Below are 16,463 nucleotides of genomic sequence, written 5' to 3'. Positions count from 1 at the left end.
AGGAGCAATTTGAGGGGGTTATGGCATCATCTCTTGAAGCGTGAAATGTGTAAAACGTACCCATTGCCAACTATAGAATTAAAGTGGTAAATGTGTGGAAAAAGCATCTCCCCAAAAGTTTAATGCCATAAGGAGAGAGCTAGCAGCGCAGTAAAACTTGCACCTTCTGTGTGCACACACACACACACTACAGCTACTTTCTGACTTCAGTTTATTTTTCGTGTTGATTTGTTTGTGCCTCATTCTCTCAAATAGTTTAATGAACACGGGGCATTTCCAGTCTATTGCTATTAGTCAATTAGTATTTTTCAGCACTATTACCTCCATTTAGTAATTATCATTAGCCTAAAGACGATTAATACAAAGAAATGTGATTTGTAAAACCTGCAATTCCCAGCCACACTGTGATTAAACTGAATAAAAGAATTCATGTTTACAAGAATAAAGGACTTATTTGTGGTTTTCCACATAAAAAAAACTGTCCTTCAAATATAATTTCCTACACCAACTGTAACGTGGTTGTACTGGCGGCTCAGTTAACACCTGTTTTCAACATGTCCCAAAGCAAAAATCATAACACTGGTTAATTTGTGATAAATGCACAAATGCTGCAGTTCTGAGAAGTTACCAGAGGAATGGCCAATCAAGCAACGCTACCACATGCTAGGTAAAGACATTATAGCAGGCAAAAAAAGTAATGTAAATACATTTTATAGACCACCACTAGAAAAAAATTATATTTGCAAGATGTTTGATACGAGGTATGCCCCCCCCGGATGTGATACAAGCAGTCACCCATCTGCGCACGGACTTCTCAAGTATCCGCATCTGTTGTTGAGGAATTGCTCTGCATTCCTCAGTAGCTGTAGGTTGCATCGTCGCTGCCTCTGATGAACATGTCAGCCCAGCATGTCCCAGGCATGCTCAATAAGATACATATCAGGACTGAAGTCTGGCTACCCAAGCTATTTTGGTACTTTGTGGGTGGGCGCTGTCCTGCTGAAACGACCGCAGGGCAAGATGCTGCTCCAAAAATGTGACAAGTGCAGGTAGAGCCAAGAACAATCAGATCAGCGATGGTGCTCCCACGGACATGCGAGCATGCAGCAACAGCCCGACCTGGGTCAACTCAATCGTGGCATGGTAGCATGTTGTGCATACACTATTGTTTTCATTTTTTTTTTGCGGTGTGAGACTAGTGGCTTGAGAATGCAGCAAACGGAAACATTTCTGATGTGATTCATTCGTGTTCAGGAAACAAATTACCAACTGACTGATTCTAAAACCAAACAACGGGAACCAAAAACTACTCATAGAATATTTTTGATGTCTCTAAGAGACTAAAATGGTTTACTAGGAAAGCAATTTAAAACAAAGACTGAAGCGTATTTCAACTTGCATGTCTTTTTTTAACCAGTACACTTGTAACCGCTCTAAAGTGACTCTAAAGTGACTGCCTGTATGAAACAAGCAGCAGGCTTTCTGATGACCAAAGAGACACCCAGACCTCCCACCTTTAGGCACAAAGTATATGTTTCTTAACTGTCATGTCATCTTGAATGTAAAGCTTTTACAGTTTACAAGAAATTACATGCGCTCCAGTTATGTGTAACTACCTTCCTACTTTCCAACCCCTCACCCTGGTATTTAGAGAGCTTAAAACTGATGAATAGTAAAGGCAGGAGCAGTGCAGCATGGTGCGCAGAGCCCCAGCCTGTGGAAACAGGCCTCAGTGTGGATGACAGGCCTAACGAGCTAAATATAGCCTTCTGGGTTATCTCCTCTGTGGGCGCAGCGAGTCCGTTGTTGCTTCACATTATTTACGTGTCTGTGCGTGCACCCTCTCTCTCCTTCTCCATCTCTCTCGCCCTCTCATTTCACGCCCCCCCCCACCACCACACACACACACACACACACACACACACACACACACACACACACATAAACACATCGCTATCTCTTTCTCTTGCACTCTGTGTTGCATACTCTTTTTCTCCCTCTCCCTTTCTGTCCATTTCATCCCTTCGCAGCATCTTTTTCTCAGTCTCCATCTCTCCTCTCTGCGTTTCTGTCCCCTGGTATCCCTCTTTCTCATTTCTTCTCTCTCATTCCTTTTCAGCTTTTTTTCACACTCTGTCTCTCTCTCTGCATCTCTCTCGTCTCGTTCACTCTCTCTCCCTCTCCTCTTTTATTCTCTTTATCTCTGCCTCCTTTTGTATCCCTTCCTCCCTCAGCAGCTCCCTGTTTTTTTCTGTCTGACACTCTCAGAGCCTTTTTTCTCTCAAGCTATCTTTCCCTTTGAGCCTCTCTGTCTCTTCTCTCTCTCATTTTCTCTCCCTCTTTCCCTCCCTCTCATTTCTGAGCCATGCCTATGAAGTAGCATTACACTGCGTTAGCCATCCACTACACTACAGTGAGCCCTTGTTCAAATATTATAGCCTGCGGTGCTAACGCTCTGCTATGCTAACCTATATGGATATGTCATCAGCATCTGCAGCTCCCTGACCTCCTGCAAAAGGCAGCCGTTAAAGCTTCGTGTTTAAACACACAGCAGCGGATACTGTGTGTCATTCCTCCTCCATCCACAGCGGTCACAGAGGTTGTGACATATGATATGCACAAGTTTGATTAAATCCCGCTGACTATTGAAAGACACGGAAATGTATCTGTTCTGGCATGCCGCTGCCCCTATTGTATAAGAAAGGGTGGTGAAGATTTACACTGGGGAAGACGGATGTTTATCTAAGCTTTTTCTTCCCCACAGTAAATGTGTGAAGCTAAAATGGGGAGTGTCTGAATTGCTCAAGTTCTCTGCATTGTACCACACCATATTTATGTGCGCATGCATCTTCTTGATTTTTATAATGAGAAGTACATTAAAAACTTTATAATGAGGTCAGTTTGACAACCTCTCATCTTTAATGCACATGCTTTGTATTGTTTGGAATCCTCAATCAGCATTTGGTCGTCCAGTTGCTTGAATTTATTGACATGCAGTATGCCATTAATTTAAAGTTTTATAGTGTTTATGCAGCTGCCAGAAAATGCAATAACTTTAAAATGTAATGAAAAGGCTCCCGTATTGGGAGTAAGTGACAAATCATGGAAATGCAATTAAGTGAAAGCAGAAATTCTGTTATAATTCAATTGTAAATCAGAATAAGTGAATAACAAATAACTTTAATATGAGCTTGCATACCTTTTCCTGAACAGTGGCCACTTAGATTGCAAGCAGCACAGCAGATTTCGGTTCCAGTGATTTTAAAGATGTCATTATAACTTGAGTGAGCGGCCTGAGCAACAAGCAAATCTGCTGGTGAAACACTCAGTCTTCTTCTCGTGAAACTAAAACATTTGTTAGACAAAAGAATTGTACAATCAGCGTGTTATCTCAAGACATTTTCACACATGAACTCAAGCCAATTTTGAGATAATGAGGTTGGATATTTTCCACAGTTGTTCTTTCTCACAGCGGGATATAGCCTGCTTCAGATGCGCTGGCACAACTGGAAGTACTCTGTGTCATTTGGCAGCAGCCTGGATGGAGCGTGCAGGAGGGAACACGCTAGAAGTGAATGCACTGTACTACTATCTGTGTTATTTGCACATCGGTACAAAATGACATCACGCAGACTCTGTAGCCTCGGGGAGCTCGCAGGTTGACTGGCTTATGTCTGATCCAACAGCACGAGACAGTTGTGCTCTCACGTATCGCCCAGAAATGTTCAGGGTTGCAGTTTCAGTGACTTCAATCACACAATTGTCCAAACATGCTATATTAGCTGAAAGAACTATTAGACGACACTGGACGGAAGTAAGGCTCACAGCAGTAACCCACCCAAGTGCAGTGAGCTGAACAATGGCGCATTTTCTTCTTCTTTTACTTTCATTTCCAGTTTGCAGACTAGTTTTCATCTTCCATGCACTCTACAGGTTGTTTCATTGTGCTAACGACCAAAGCACTTGCATGGAGGTTTTTGTATGTAGCGCAGTCTCTGCGACCAATTTTACCTAGCGACAGCCAGCAACCCCTAACAACACCTCTCGAGCTGGTCAGGAATTACACTATTTCCTTAGCGACCACAGGCTGTCAGGCCTTACCAAACTACTGTAAGTAATAAGAATAACAACTGCTAGAGAGTGTTCTTATGCTCTTTTATTTAAAAAAAAAGGAATTTTGTTCTATTTGGGGAAATGCATGTGTAACAGCATTTGGCATGCACTTGTATTAGGTCCTCGTAAGGACAGAGGAACAAGGTCGTGTGCAAGTATGGATGAATGAACGAGTACCCTGTACATTCTGTGTGTGGGTGGGTGTCTGTGTGGGTGTGTTTATCTGCTGATCTCCTGCCTGTCTGTGGCCATCTATATCCATCTGTCTGTCTGCCAGTTTGCCTGTTTAGTGCTCTCTCTCTCTACCTTTCTCTCTCTTTTGTCAGTCTATCTGCCAGTCTGCTTCTCTTCTCTCTCTCCCTCTTTATGTCTCTCCATCTGTGTGTCTATCTAGCTTACGGCCCTGATCCTGCCTGCTCTCCCAGGTTTATGAAATGCGAGCAGCTTAGCAGATGGTGCATATCGTATTCTGGTCGGCTCTGTGTGGGTTTTGTACCACAGACGAAGGCTTACGATACATGTGAGCCTTTAGTCGCGCAGACACACCGACACGAGGAGCTCAGGCTGTTAGCACACGGGAGAAAACAGAGAAAAAGAAGAGCCAAAGAAAAAGACAATATAAAAGGTCTGAATGAGGAATAAAATATGGCGAGAGATACGGAGACAGGTATGAGCGAGCAAGATAAACGGCGTGTGAGAAAAACTCTCGATAGCAAAGATTATATTGTGCAAATGTGCAAGCGTGTTCTGCTGTTATTGATATTTAAGATACTTACCTCAATATATACCATCTATTTTATTTTTGCCCAGCAGACTCCTCTCAGAGAGCCCAAGAGCCCTGGTCAGACTAGCAAATTATCATATAGCTTTGGTAAAGATGTGACTGGACTCACCATGATGTAGTGCCTCTGCATCTCAGTCTTCTCACTGGCCAGCTTCTCACACTCCAGCTTCAGGCTGCACGAGGGCGAGAGAAGGCACAAACGCATGAATGAAGTGGTTTATTTAAATCCAGAGAAATAATTTACACAGGATTCAGGACATAGTTTAGGTTGCTATATGCCACAAAAAGTAATATTTAAGGTCTAAGGTCTGCTTAAAGTGGCACAGAAAATGTTCACCTTAATGACAGCGACAGCCAGAAGGGTGTCTCTCATTCTTGACTGCAGTTCACCACAGAAACACCACGTGTGTGGGAAGGTGTCTGATTCTGTGCTACCAAGTGGAAAGTTTTTTCAATTCTGCTTAAACTGCACATTTGGTCTGCATTTTTATTATTGTTATTGTTTCTAGACGTGACAGATATTTAGAGTGTGTGGTTTTAAAACGAATCAACAGTGATTAAACGAAGAAAGTTCCAGTGGGTCATTATTATGAAGGGCGTTAGTGTGATGCTCTTTGATTTTGTAGATATGTGTGTGTTTTGCACAGATCCAACACACCCTGCAGTGAATTACTTAATGTATCACAGCAGGCTGTTCAACCTGCATGCTGAGGTGTGAGAAAGAGGCTTTTTCTTTTTAAACCTAACTGTTTATCTCTATTAGCTAAGGTCATTTCAGGTCAACCAGCCGTGATAAGCTGATCAGACACCTCCAGCAGTTAAAAATAAAAGACCTGAATTACCTAACTTTCTTTTTTTATGTTGGAAACTCAGTTATACTGTTAAAAAAAATGCAGTATTTTAAAATTAGATGTGATATATTTATTTCTTATTAATATCATGTTAAGGTTGATATGGACAGACACAATGATAGCATATTTCTCCCCAAATTAGTGTAAACGGATGCCTATTAGAATGAGGAGCGACGGATAAGACTGAAACTTATGTAGAGACATCTAAAGAGAAAGAATGTGGTATGACAGGCATCCCATATTTCCTTATAAAGATTAAAGGACTGATGTGCAGCCATTCTATCTTTATTATCTGAACTGAATTACAATTTGTTGTTTCTATATTAAGACTGGAAGAGCGTTACTGGTTTCAAGTTTCTTCAGGAAGCTTGTTTCGTCTCCAAACAATATTTACATTTTTAAATAAATTCGTGTATCTGCATGCATGCACAAATGGATTTGTGTTATGTGTTTTGGGTACCTGTGATACTGAGCCTGGAGGAATTGGAATTCCTCCTTGATTCGGTCCAGAGTTTCCAGGACTGTGAACTTGAAAGACTGGCCAGGTTGCAAGGGGACCTGCACAGGGGGAAAAACAGAACAAAGAGTGGTTGAAAAACAGATACAGAGGTGTGAATGTGTGTGTGTGACTGTAAGCACTGCTGTAAATGTGCAGGTGCATGTGAACCTGCACACTGGAGTGTGTGCGAGAAACTGTAAGTGTGTTTGTGTGTTTGTGTGTGTGAGGGAGCAAGGCATGAGGAGGAAAAAAAGCCAAGATGAAAGTGAGAGGGAAGGTCACTTCCCCTTCCCACACATCATAAAAGCCTTGTCCTCTCTCTCTCTGTTCTCCTCCTCCTCTAATGACTCTGCCTCCTTCTCTCCACTGCCCCCCTATCCTTTCTTCCTGTCCTCTCACTCTCCCTCGCTTCCACATTAGCATCCTCTTCACTCTGCCAGGCTGCTAATGTATTCCAGCCTACAAAGAGCTGAGAAGGGAGGAAACATCAAATGAATAACTTATAGGGAATCACGGCATCGTCTCTCACCTGCTAAAAGCCAAAGAAGGCCCAACAAAACAAGCATCTCCCAAGGGTCCCCCCCCACCAGCCCTCCATGCCTGTCTAAAACGCTTTCGACAGCAGCCCTGCTTCTCCATAGTCTTCGCAAAGTTTGAGAAACGAGGCCAGTGTTGATGTTTTTCGATGCAGAAGTTGTTTTGTTTGGGGATGGGGCTGGAGTACGTGGAAGAGCACGAGCGTGTTTTTAATGACACTGTTAATCCTCAGAGGACATTTTTATGTAAGAAGACACCAAATTTTTTTTCCATTCTTCTCCTGCTTCCTCCTAATTTAGACTGATTAATTTTTCTGTATTATGACGCTCACTGCGAGCCTAGCAGACTGCCAGGTGCCTCTGACACTTCCTTCCAGTCACTTCTTATGACCTATCAGAGTGCAGTCTCACCACTATCCCCTTTAAATTCCTTTGACAAGGACAACTCATCTGCTTCCAGCCTGCAAATAATCCCCGCTGTGACCATGAGCCCCCCCACCAAAGCCAAGAGCATGGCAGTTGAGGACAGAAGCCAGATTCCTGTAGTGTTTGGAGACTAAAGGGGAATTTATGCTTCTGAGTTATATTTATGCTGCACAAAAACCTAAAAGCCTGTGTTGTAACCCGATGTGCGTCTTGCTATAAAAGTAACAGCACGTCACGTCGTTGCAGCCTGCAGCCACAATTTTTCCAATCGAGTGTAGGAAAACGGATCAACTTGAAGAGAAGCGCCAAGTAGCATTTTGTCAGGGAGACTGCAGAGCAACACAGGCACGCAGAAGTGTAAACTGAGCTAAAGTCTTCCGCTGTCCTACAGGTGCATAACCCAATACCAACATCTTTTCTGCCTGTATCACAACTATCACACTTGCACTAGGGACAATTTTGGGAGAATCGCACACAGCTGCCTATTTCGGACACATTTACTTTGATTGGTTTATGTGAGCTCTGCTGTCTGCGTAGCACACGTGACACTCAACCACTAGTGGTAAATGCACCAGAAAATTAGGTGCTCCGTTCTGACATTCTTCAATCTGAAATCACACGGACTTCGTACCAAGGAGCTACCAGCTAATGTCCAGTCAGATTGCATCAAACATTTGCGCCTCCATCAAGTACGTTTTAAAAGTTCAGGGCTGCACTGTAGGAGCAAAAAGGCTAACGGTGGTTATTAAGCAGAGGCTAATTATCCAAATCAACTATTGTTTGTCTCTATGCTCATCCACGCGTCCATCCGTGCAGTCATCCATCCAATCAGAATGAGCAGACTAGTGCTGTCGCTATGGCGCAGCTGGGTGGCTAGCGGGCAACAGCCATGGCTAAAAGATTGGCGGTTTCAGTGGCGGCTCTTCATTAGTCTAGACAAGCACAATTCAATTAGATTTCAATTAGTCCGACGGTGGAGGTCAAAGACGCGGTGGGTTCCCCAGTAATTAATCCGGGGAGCCGAGCTGAGCCCGAGCTTAACTGAACTGAGGCAGGCATGGTGGGGACATCTAGATGGGTGGATGGACGCAATACACACATACCCCCAGGGTGTGTGTGTGTGTGCGTGCGTGCGCGCGCGTGCGTGTATAAGGGAGGGCGTAGATGGGATAGATGATGGTGTCTGCCAACAGATCCCCACTGACCTTGATTCACACCACACACACTCAGTGGGGGAGGAGAGGCGGGAGTGTCGGGGGGGGGGGGGGGGGGGGGGGGGGGGTGTTTGGGGGGAGGGGGGCTTGCAGACCATGATCTGGCACACACATTGATACACACACACACACACACACACACACACACACATAGCATAAGCTTATTGAAAAACACATAAACAAACACAGACTGTGCATGTAGTTCCACAATTTAAGTACACAGTGCCACACAAACGACGCATGAACTCACACAGGGAGGGTAGGGACAGAGGGATGGATTGACCAGAGGGAGGGAGGGGGGGGTCAGAAGAAAGATAGATACTCATCTGACAGACAGAGGGGTGGATGGATTGAGGGATGGAGGGTGTGATAGACTAGTCTGACATTCTTCCAGAGGAATGAAAAAACGAACAGAGAGACGGATGATGAAAAAGTGGTGTGGCTGCTGACTGAGAGAGATAGCCAGCCATTCATCCGTCTGACACTGAGGCGAGGGGAAGAGGACATAGGGAGAGAGAGACACAGACTCAGACCGACTGGGTAAAAGAGAGAGAGATGCTGTGTTTGCTGTAGTCAACACAACCCGGTCTCTCTACCCTGTCCGTCGGCCTGTGGTAATACTGCTTCTACCATCTGCTGCCATGCACACATGAACACACAGACAAAGTGCTGCTGGCGGGTTACATCAGCAGCACTAAGTCATATAATAAAGCCCATAGTCACAGATTGGGATTATACAAGAGATCTGCGAGTCACAACCGTTGGTGTCGCCACGGCGTCCTGTGCAGCGCGCTGATGAGAGAGACCTGAATCCTTTCATCTGCTGGACAAAAACTCGAAAAATGTCTTACTTTTGATTTGCCAGTTGCACCTTTTTGAATGAGTTTCAAAGAGCCTGGAGCGATAAAGCTTCTTATGCACGAAAAAGGAAATGAAAAATACAAAAAAAAAAAAAAGTTATAAGGTCCTGAGGCGAAAGGAGAAATATTCCACGCCTGTGCTGAGCTCTTTCTGTCAGAATGAAGAGACCAGCATGGGAAGCTGGAATGAAAATAGTTCATGCTTAAATGTAATAACAGGAGACTTGGTGTCTTACTCAAGGACACTTAAGCCAGTAAGAGTAAAATTGAACTTCTGCAAGAGAAGCATCAGCAAGCAATGCTCTATGTACACCAAACAAACACTGTTGTTTGAGTGTATGTGTGTGCCTTCTCTCCTATATTGTGACAGATGGCAGACCAGACTGTTAGGGGTCCAGTAGGGCGTCACGATGAGCCAAAAAACAGCCTAACGCCTCCCATGTTTTTATGTGTGACTGTGTGTGTGTGCGTTTGAGAGAGAGAGCACCATATCATCCAGCATAGGGGATCCTGAAACCCAAAACTGATCCAGTTAATCTAGGAGGTGGAGGTGGAAGAGGGGAGAGGAAGAGAAATAAAGGTCACTTGTGCGTAAACACACACACACATGCGTGCACGTATGCACCATGTGGGCCAGCAGTCAATCACAATTTGGACGAGCTGGCATGGGTAAGCAGAGAATTAGGAAGGATTATGTATATGGTAGGAAGGGAGGGGAGTGGTGGTTGAAGCCATGTCACGAGACGGCACGGAGGAGGGACCCACCCGCTGGCTGCAACTATTACCTGTCTGTCAACTGATCCACCTGTCAGGAGTTTGACTGCAAGGGCTGTAAGGAAGTAACGACCCTCAGCCCTGATAGATTTTCTAGGTGTGGCCAGGTTTTGGTGGGCTGGTGTCTTGACTTTCTGAAGGTTGATGTTGACCTCCAGCTTGAACTGGGACACTCTGGAGGTGAGTGAGTAAGAATGAGGAACTCCAAGCCGCAGTAAAAGGGGTGGATTTGCATGATCTGGACCGGAAACCTGCTGCTTCACGAGTTCCAGGCAGAATCCAGAGGAAGATTGATAGGAGGATCATTGCAGCATCTGCAACGATGCGGATGCTTTAGCGCCCTGTTGATTTACTGGTCAATCTATTTTCCTATCCTCATCTACTGCCATGAGCTGTGGGCACTGACTGAAGAGATACAAGTGGCAGTAATGTGCTTCTTCAGAAATATCATAAAATATTTACAAAGCAGTTTCTTAAATAATTGAAATCCTGCATTGTTTCTATCCCTGCTTATTTCCATCAGGCGCAAACAAATTACCTTGCACCATCATATCAGTCAAAATAAAAGAAAGAGAAAATAAAAGCAAAACCAACTGTGGGACGTGAATCATGCCACCCATGTTTGGTGCCAGCATCAATTTGAGTGTGGATACTACAAACAGAATAAAGACACACATTACTCTGGTGTTTTATTTAATTTAATCATTTCTTTATCTTTTTTTAGGTGAAAAATTCAGCATCATCAAATCTCATGTGGCCTTTACAAACTGTCATTCAGTAAATGTCACTAGTCAATGTCACGGTACACACACGGCACTAGTTTTTTGTGGAAAAAGTATTAAAGACTGAATTTGCACATGAATACTTTTTCAACTATTCAATTCACGTCTGTTTTCTGTACTTTTTCAGTTGTTTTTTTAAATTCTCTTCAGGTATCAGGTCAGCCTGCGTCTGTCTTCTGTTCAAGCTGCTGCCTGTTCTTCCAGCACCGATAGTTGCTGCACGAGAGAAGCAACTGTGAAACAGATTCAGGTCTGGGAATGATTGGGAAAGAAATGATTCTTTCTGTCTGCTTGTCTCCTCCACCTATCTGTTTAGCCCCTGGCACACTTTCCACCATCACATAAGTATTCGCACGGTATAAGCAGGCATGCCTATGCATGGATGCATTCATTCAACCGAAACACCCACAGAACACTTTTCTCTTTTGTTTTTTTTTTTTGTGCCCTTTCGCTTGCTGTTCGGGCTCATTCTTCCCTCCTTCTTCGATTCTGTCGCTCTTTACTCATCCTTCCTGCTCCCTCGTTTTTCCCCCTTCCCCTGTGTGTCTGTCTGAGACAAGCAGAGACACATTCAGATAGCACATGAAATAATAATTGGCTGGTGAAATATTTAGGAAAAAAGGCACACGAATAGATGAGTGTGGCATAGGAGTGTCAGTGCCCCTTGTGCATGTGTGTGTATATGTGTGTGTGTGTGTGCTGTGCGCATGCCTACATATGTGTGAGCGTGAGTATTTGTGTCTGCTGAAGTGAGCAGTAACATCAGGAACAGCTCCTTGGTTTAGGCTGTGTGTGGATGAAAAGCTAAACAGAGAGGCTTAAGGGAAGGATGGTAATGTAACACACCTACATATCAGCAAGGTTTTTATGAAGCCCTCAGAGTTTCATTTTTGTAAGTCACACACAGCTGTCCCTGCATTTCCACTCAAAAGTCTTTATTGCTAAGAGAAAAACACTCTTCCAACAGTAGAGTCCCGTTTAGAGGTACTGGCTCTCTCTTTGTGCTGAGAACTCGGGAACATCTTAACTATTCACAGTTATTTGGGTTTTTCAAGCCTTAAAAGCTTAAATCTTAACAAACTAACACTTAAGGAGATGCAGTCCAGACAGTTTCAGGGGAAACGGGTTGGGACATTGTCTGAAGCGGTTTCGTCTTACATGTATCACACAGCAGGAGAAAATCCACTTCAGATGCATTCCCCCTACTGGAGACTCACAGTGTGGTTTAGTCGAGGAAAGTGCCTGAAAGGAGCATGCAGATTTTTAACCGCAGCATTTTCACAACGGCACAAATCAGCGCAATTGGTCATTACACAGCCTTTGGATTAGGCTGTTTAATGCCGGGGTCTGACTGAGTAGGACATTTTGATTTTCACATACTCCTCCATGAGGTTATGTTCAGAAACAGCTATAGTTGGTAAGAATTTGAATCAAGACTGTTTCCAGCTGAGAACCGGCACAAAAATCATCTAATGCATCAGAACTGCATCCTTCAAGCTTGAAATTTCTTTCATCTATCTGGGATATTTTGGTCTTCCATATGAAAAATCATCAGTACTAAAAATATTCTCATATGGACAGTTTGATATAGTCGAGCTTATTTCTTTTAAAATCTATAAACTTCTGTTAACTCAGGTAACAAAGACTTTGTCCCAGAACTATACACAGACCAACTGCGCTCAAGTGCACAGTCACTCCCCAGAGGCACATTCTGAGCGAGGAAAAACCCTGACGTGGTACAATAATTATTTCAATTTCATTGTAGTAAAGCTTCAGCTCACTCTGAGATAATAACCCAGCTGGGTGGATGCTAATAAAGAACAAAAAATAAATAATTTCAGCAATCGAGAGGAGGATCAATTAAAAAAACTAAACAAAAAACAACTACAAGCTAAATCAAAAGCGCTGTTTGTATCAATAAGATCTAATCAATGTCAGTCAGTGATCCAGTAGCCCTGAAGTGAAATAGACATTGAATCAGCCAGTCAGTCCACTAGTTACCAGTCAGTCAGAAAGCAAGCCAGTTAAAGCTGCAGCTCACCAGTCAGCCGTTAAGCCAGCGGTGGATTACAAATAAGGGAAAGATTGGCAGCTAAATGAGTCTCTGGACTCGATCCAAGCCTCGCTCTGATCATTTCTTTTAATGGCAAAGAAAAGAACACAGAACGCAGGATTTGAGGATGAAAAAAGGCCTGTTTTTAATCAGAGAGAAGACTTAATCTGGGTGGCTGCTGATGTCTGATCAGGAGTAGCTGCTTGGTTAGTTGTTTGACTTTTTGCTTATCCTGCGGGTCGTCTCACTGCAGCTGTATTGTTGTTGCTTGACTTTTTGCCTTTTAGAGGGTTGCCTCTGAAATGCTGAATGAAATTAAATGTAAACAAGACAAGGACAATGTCTCAGGAGGAGGAGAGAATGTCATCTGTGGGAGGTTACAGCAATCCTCTGTGCTGTTTACCGTACGTAGATGTCGTTACAGCCACAAATGTTTGAAAAAAAAACAAACTACCCAACACAGCTGTATTCCTGGCAAAAAAAAGAAGAAGAAATGGCAGGGCCAGTGTGTGCATGTGAAAGCAAACACCGCACATTTGCATGTCTTCCGAACAAACTAACAATTACTTAATTACTGCCATAGCAACAACGCACTGAAGTCATCTCAACTAGTCTGACACACACTCATCAAACGAGTTTAAGACGCACAGAAACACTCTTCGGCGTCTCTCGCCTCATTACTGAGTCATATGTACTTTCTGTGGCCGTCTATTGCAATTAGTTTGTCAGTCTGTTCATGGCCACAGGAGAAGCAAACTCATTTCATACATGCACAGAGATGACTGTACATTTTAGGTTCTGCAACAAACATTTGCCTCTTTACTTGTCTGGCAACTCATTGAATGGTAAATAATGAACAAATTAATAACTGTAACATCATGATAGATGTGGTTAAATATCTCCAGTATTTTTTTGCAATCTTTTAAGTACGTGTGTATATTTCAGTGTGAGTCTAATCGTGATCCCCTCTACAAGCTAGGAGTCCCTGACATCTCTGTTAACCGTGAAAATAAACTGGAAATCCCTCCCTTTCGCCCCTTCTTTCCCTCCCCCTGGCTCACTGGGGTGTGGCAGCCAATCAAGGCCTTGTACATTCACAGCAGCAGTCGAGGTCGAACTGGGACAATATTTATTGTTACTGTTGTTGGCACATACACACACATACACACACACCGCCACGGCTCTCCTTTTGCACTTCCACTTCCAAATCCAGACGCAAACACACACACATGCAAAAGTTTGAGGTACTTTCACATGACTGGATTCATATCCACCCTGCAATACTGGCATAGAGCTGTCTGATGGGCCCAAATTCCATGTGCAGCGAGTAAACAAACGTGAACCTTTCCATAAAAATAAATAAACAGGAAGAACGAGGGGTTCTGGAGCATTTAACTGATAAATAAAAATTAACAGCATTACAGCCAAGCACATGCATATGGTTACACACAAAAGCACGTAACGCACGTAAAACAGCACTGAACCTTACACTGGAGAAATGCACACTGAGAAACACACATCTAAGTCAACAAACAAGGCGACACACACTCACACACACACAGCTAATACAAATATGTGCACACTCGCAAAGCACTAAAAGGAAATAGACACCTAAAAGAAAAAGCACACACACCGCAAAACACACATTAAACAGAAACACACCTCGCACAAACCCCCTCTCTCTCACACACGCACACACACACACACACACACAAAATTGTACACACAGTTCTGATAACGCTTGCCACAAAAATCCAGTGGAACCAATTACAGCTCTGCTCGCCTGGCAAATCAACCCTCAGTTTTTAACCCTTTCCCACCAGAGAACCAGAACAAAGTCTGACTTTTCCAAAAACAATTAAAACGACAACAACAGTAATGATGCAGTTCAAGCCTCGCATCCTCATTTTATCCATTAATCTGAAGACATCACTTCCAAATAGGCATGGGTCGGAACATGTCACATTCAAGGCAGCCTGTTGGGAATTAAACCGACATCTCAGACTGAAGAAGAAAAATCACATCATCAATCATGAGTTAACCACCACTTTAGATGACGACGAGATCAGGGAGAAATCAAGTATATTTAAGACATCTTCAGACAAACTTTCAAATAAGTTATACTTCATAACCTCACTTGGTCATGACATGAAACCATTTAAAGTTACATTATCAGCTCTTGGTAACTCAGTTTTCACATAGATTTCGAAAACTGTTGCGGTGTGATCAAAAATACACAGAGCTCGTACTTTATTTTCACATTCCTTACAGTTTGGCTTCTGATTGTATTTACCAGTGACATCAGCTGTTTGATGCAGTCGACGAGTTTTCGAGGAGAATGTTTGATGGGGATCCGCGTAAAAAGACAGCAACACGGCAGTGTATCTTTACCACAAACAATTAAGGCAATACAGCGACTCCTGCCAGAGATGATCTGACTCGTGCAACTTTCAAGCCTCTTTTAAATGAATGGAAACTAATGTTTGACTGAAAAAAAAAGGGAAATCTGCCTCTAAACTAGAAACACACTTTTAAAATGTAGGCTCATTCCTAGAAACCTGCGTGACGTTATTGAAGGGAGTATATATTTACACCTATTACAACCTTTTCCTGTTCACATAGGCACAATTAAAATATCTAAACAACAAACTAGTATGAAAACAGGGAAAAACTAATAATATTTCAGCATTCCTGCATGTGGAAAAGCTGACGGACTGCTTAAAAGCTATGAGCGCAAATTACAAGTAAGTCTGAACTGAGCACATGTGTATATGCATATAAGCACACACACACACACACTCACATAGTGTCTACAAACACAAGCACATGAAAAGTCAGACAAACACACACATGCATGCACACACGTAACCGTTCTTTGCACCCTCGCACCTCTCCACAGATCACATTTCACAGCAACACCAGAAATAAAGTTTCTCTGGCAGAGGAGGGCCGCAGAGGAAGAAGCGAGAGAGGAGGAAAACAGAGGAGGAGAAACACGGGAGAGAGACAGAAAGAGCGAGATAGAGACTATTGATCGGTTGGAGTTGGCTCAATCTGGCATTGAACTTTATCAGCAACACAGAGCATCGCAGCAGGAAGCTCTCTGATTCGTCTCTAAAGGAGAGAACTGAGGAATGTTCGCGCTCTATTCTTCTTTCGCATCTCTCATTCATTTTCATTTCTCTTTCCACCCCCAGCCGTGCCTTTTTAAAGAATTCTTTCTAGCCTTTTTGCCCCCCCTCCTTCTTCTTGGCTCTTACATCTTTCACTTTCTCCATTTGTATTTACTCCTCTGTTTCTCCCAGCGACTTTTTCTCCCTTCTTTTCCAGCTGCTGCCTTATTAGCATTCTCTCTGTACGTATAATTGATTCCTCATGCCTTCCTCTTGTGAAAATGTCATTCATAATTCTGTGTGATAGCTGGCTGGCTGGTTGGATGACTAGTTGGCTGGATGGCTGGCTGACTGACTGACTGAGTGGTTGGCTTGCTGGCTGACTGTGAGGCAAAGTGGCCACTGACCCATTTGTAGCAGATACAAAGAGACTGACAACCAAATCAGATTATAGCAAC

General features: G+C 43.3%; 1 protein-coding gene across 3 annotated transcripts in view; it reads right to left on the bottom strand.

Moving 5' to 3' along the window:
* The window catches only part of tle2b (TLE family member 2, transcriptional corepressor b), an 88,262-nt gene that overhangs the window by 59,502 nt on the left and 12,297 nt on the right, over positions 1 to 16,463 (bottom strand). For all 3 annotated transcript variants that reach the window (XM_013268194.3, XM_025902996.1, XM_013268191.3), the window contains exons 2-3: positions 6,209 to 6,306; positions 5,007 to 5,070 (exon numbers count right to left, since the gene is read on the bottom strand). In XM_013268194.3, coding sequence (XP_013123648.1) covers positions 5,007 to 5,027 — 21 coding nt within the window. In that variant the 5' untranslated portion in view covers positions 5,028 to 5,070; positions 6,209 to 6,306. The remainder of the gene's footprint in view (positions 1 to 5,006; positions 5,071 to 6,208; positions 6,307 to 16,463) is intronic.

Source organism: Oreochromis niloticus, linkage group LG23 (genome assembly GCF_001858045.2).
Source record: "Oreochromis niloticus isolate F11D_XX linkage group LG23, O_niloticus_UMD_NMBU, whole genome shotgun sequence".
Taxonomy (NCBI): Eukaryota; Metazoa; Chordata; class Actinopteri; order Cichliformes; family Cichlidae; genus Oreochromis; species Oreochromis niloticus.
This window is presented reverse-complemented; position numbering and strand designations above follow the sequence as displayed.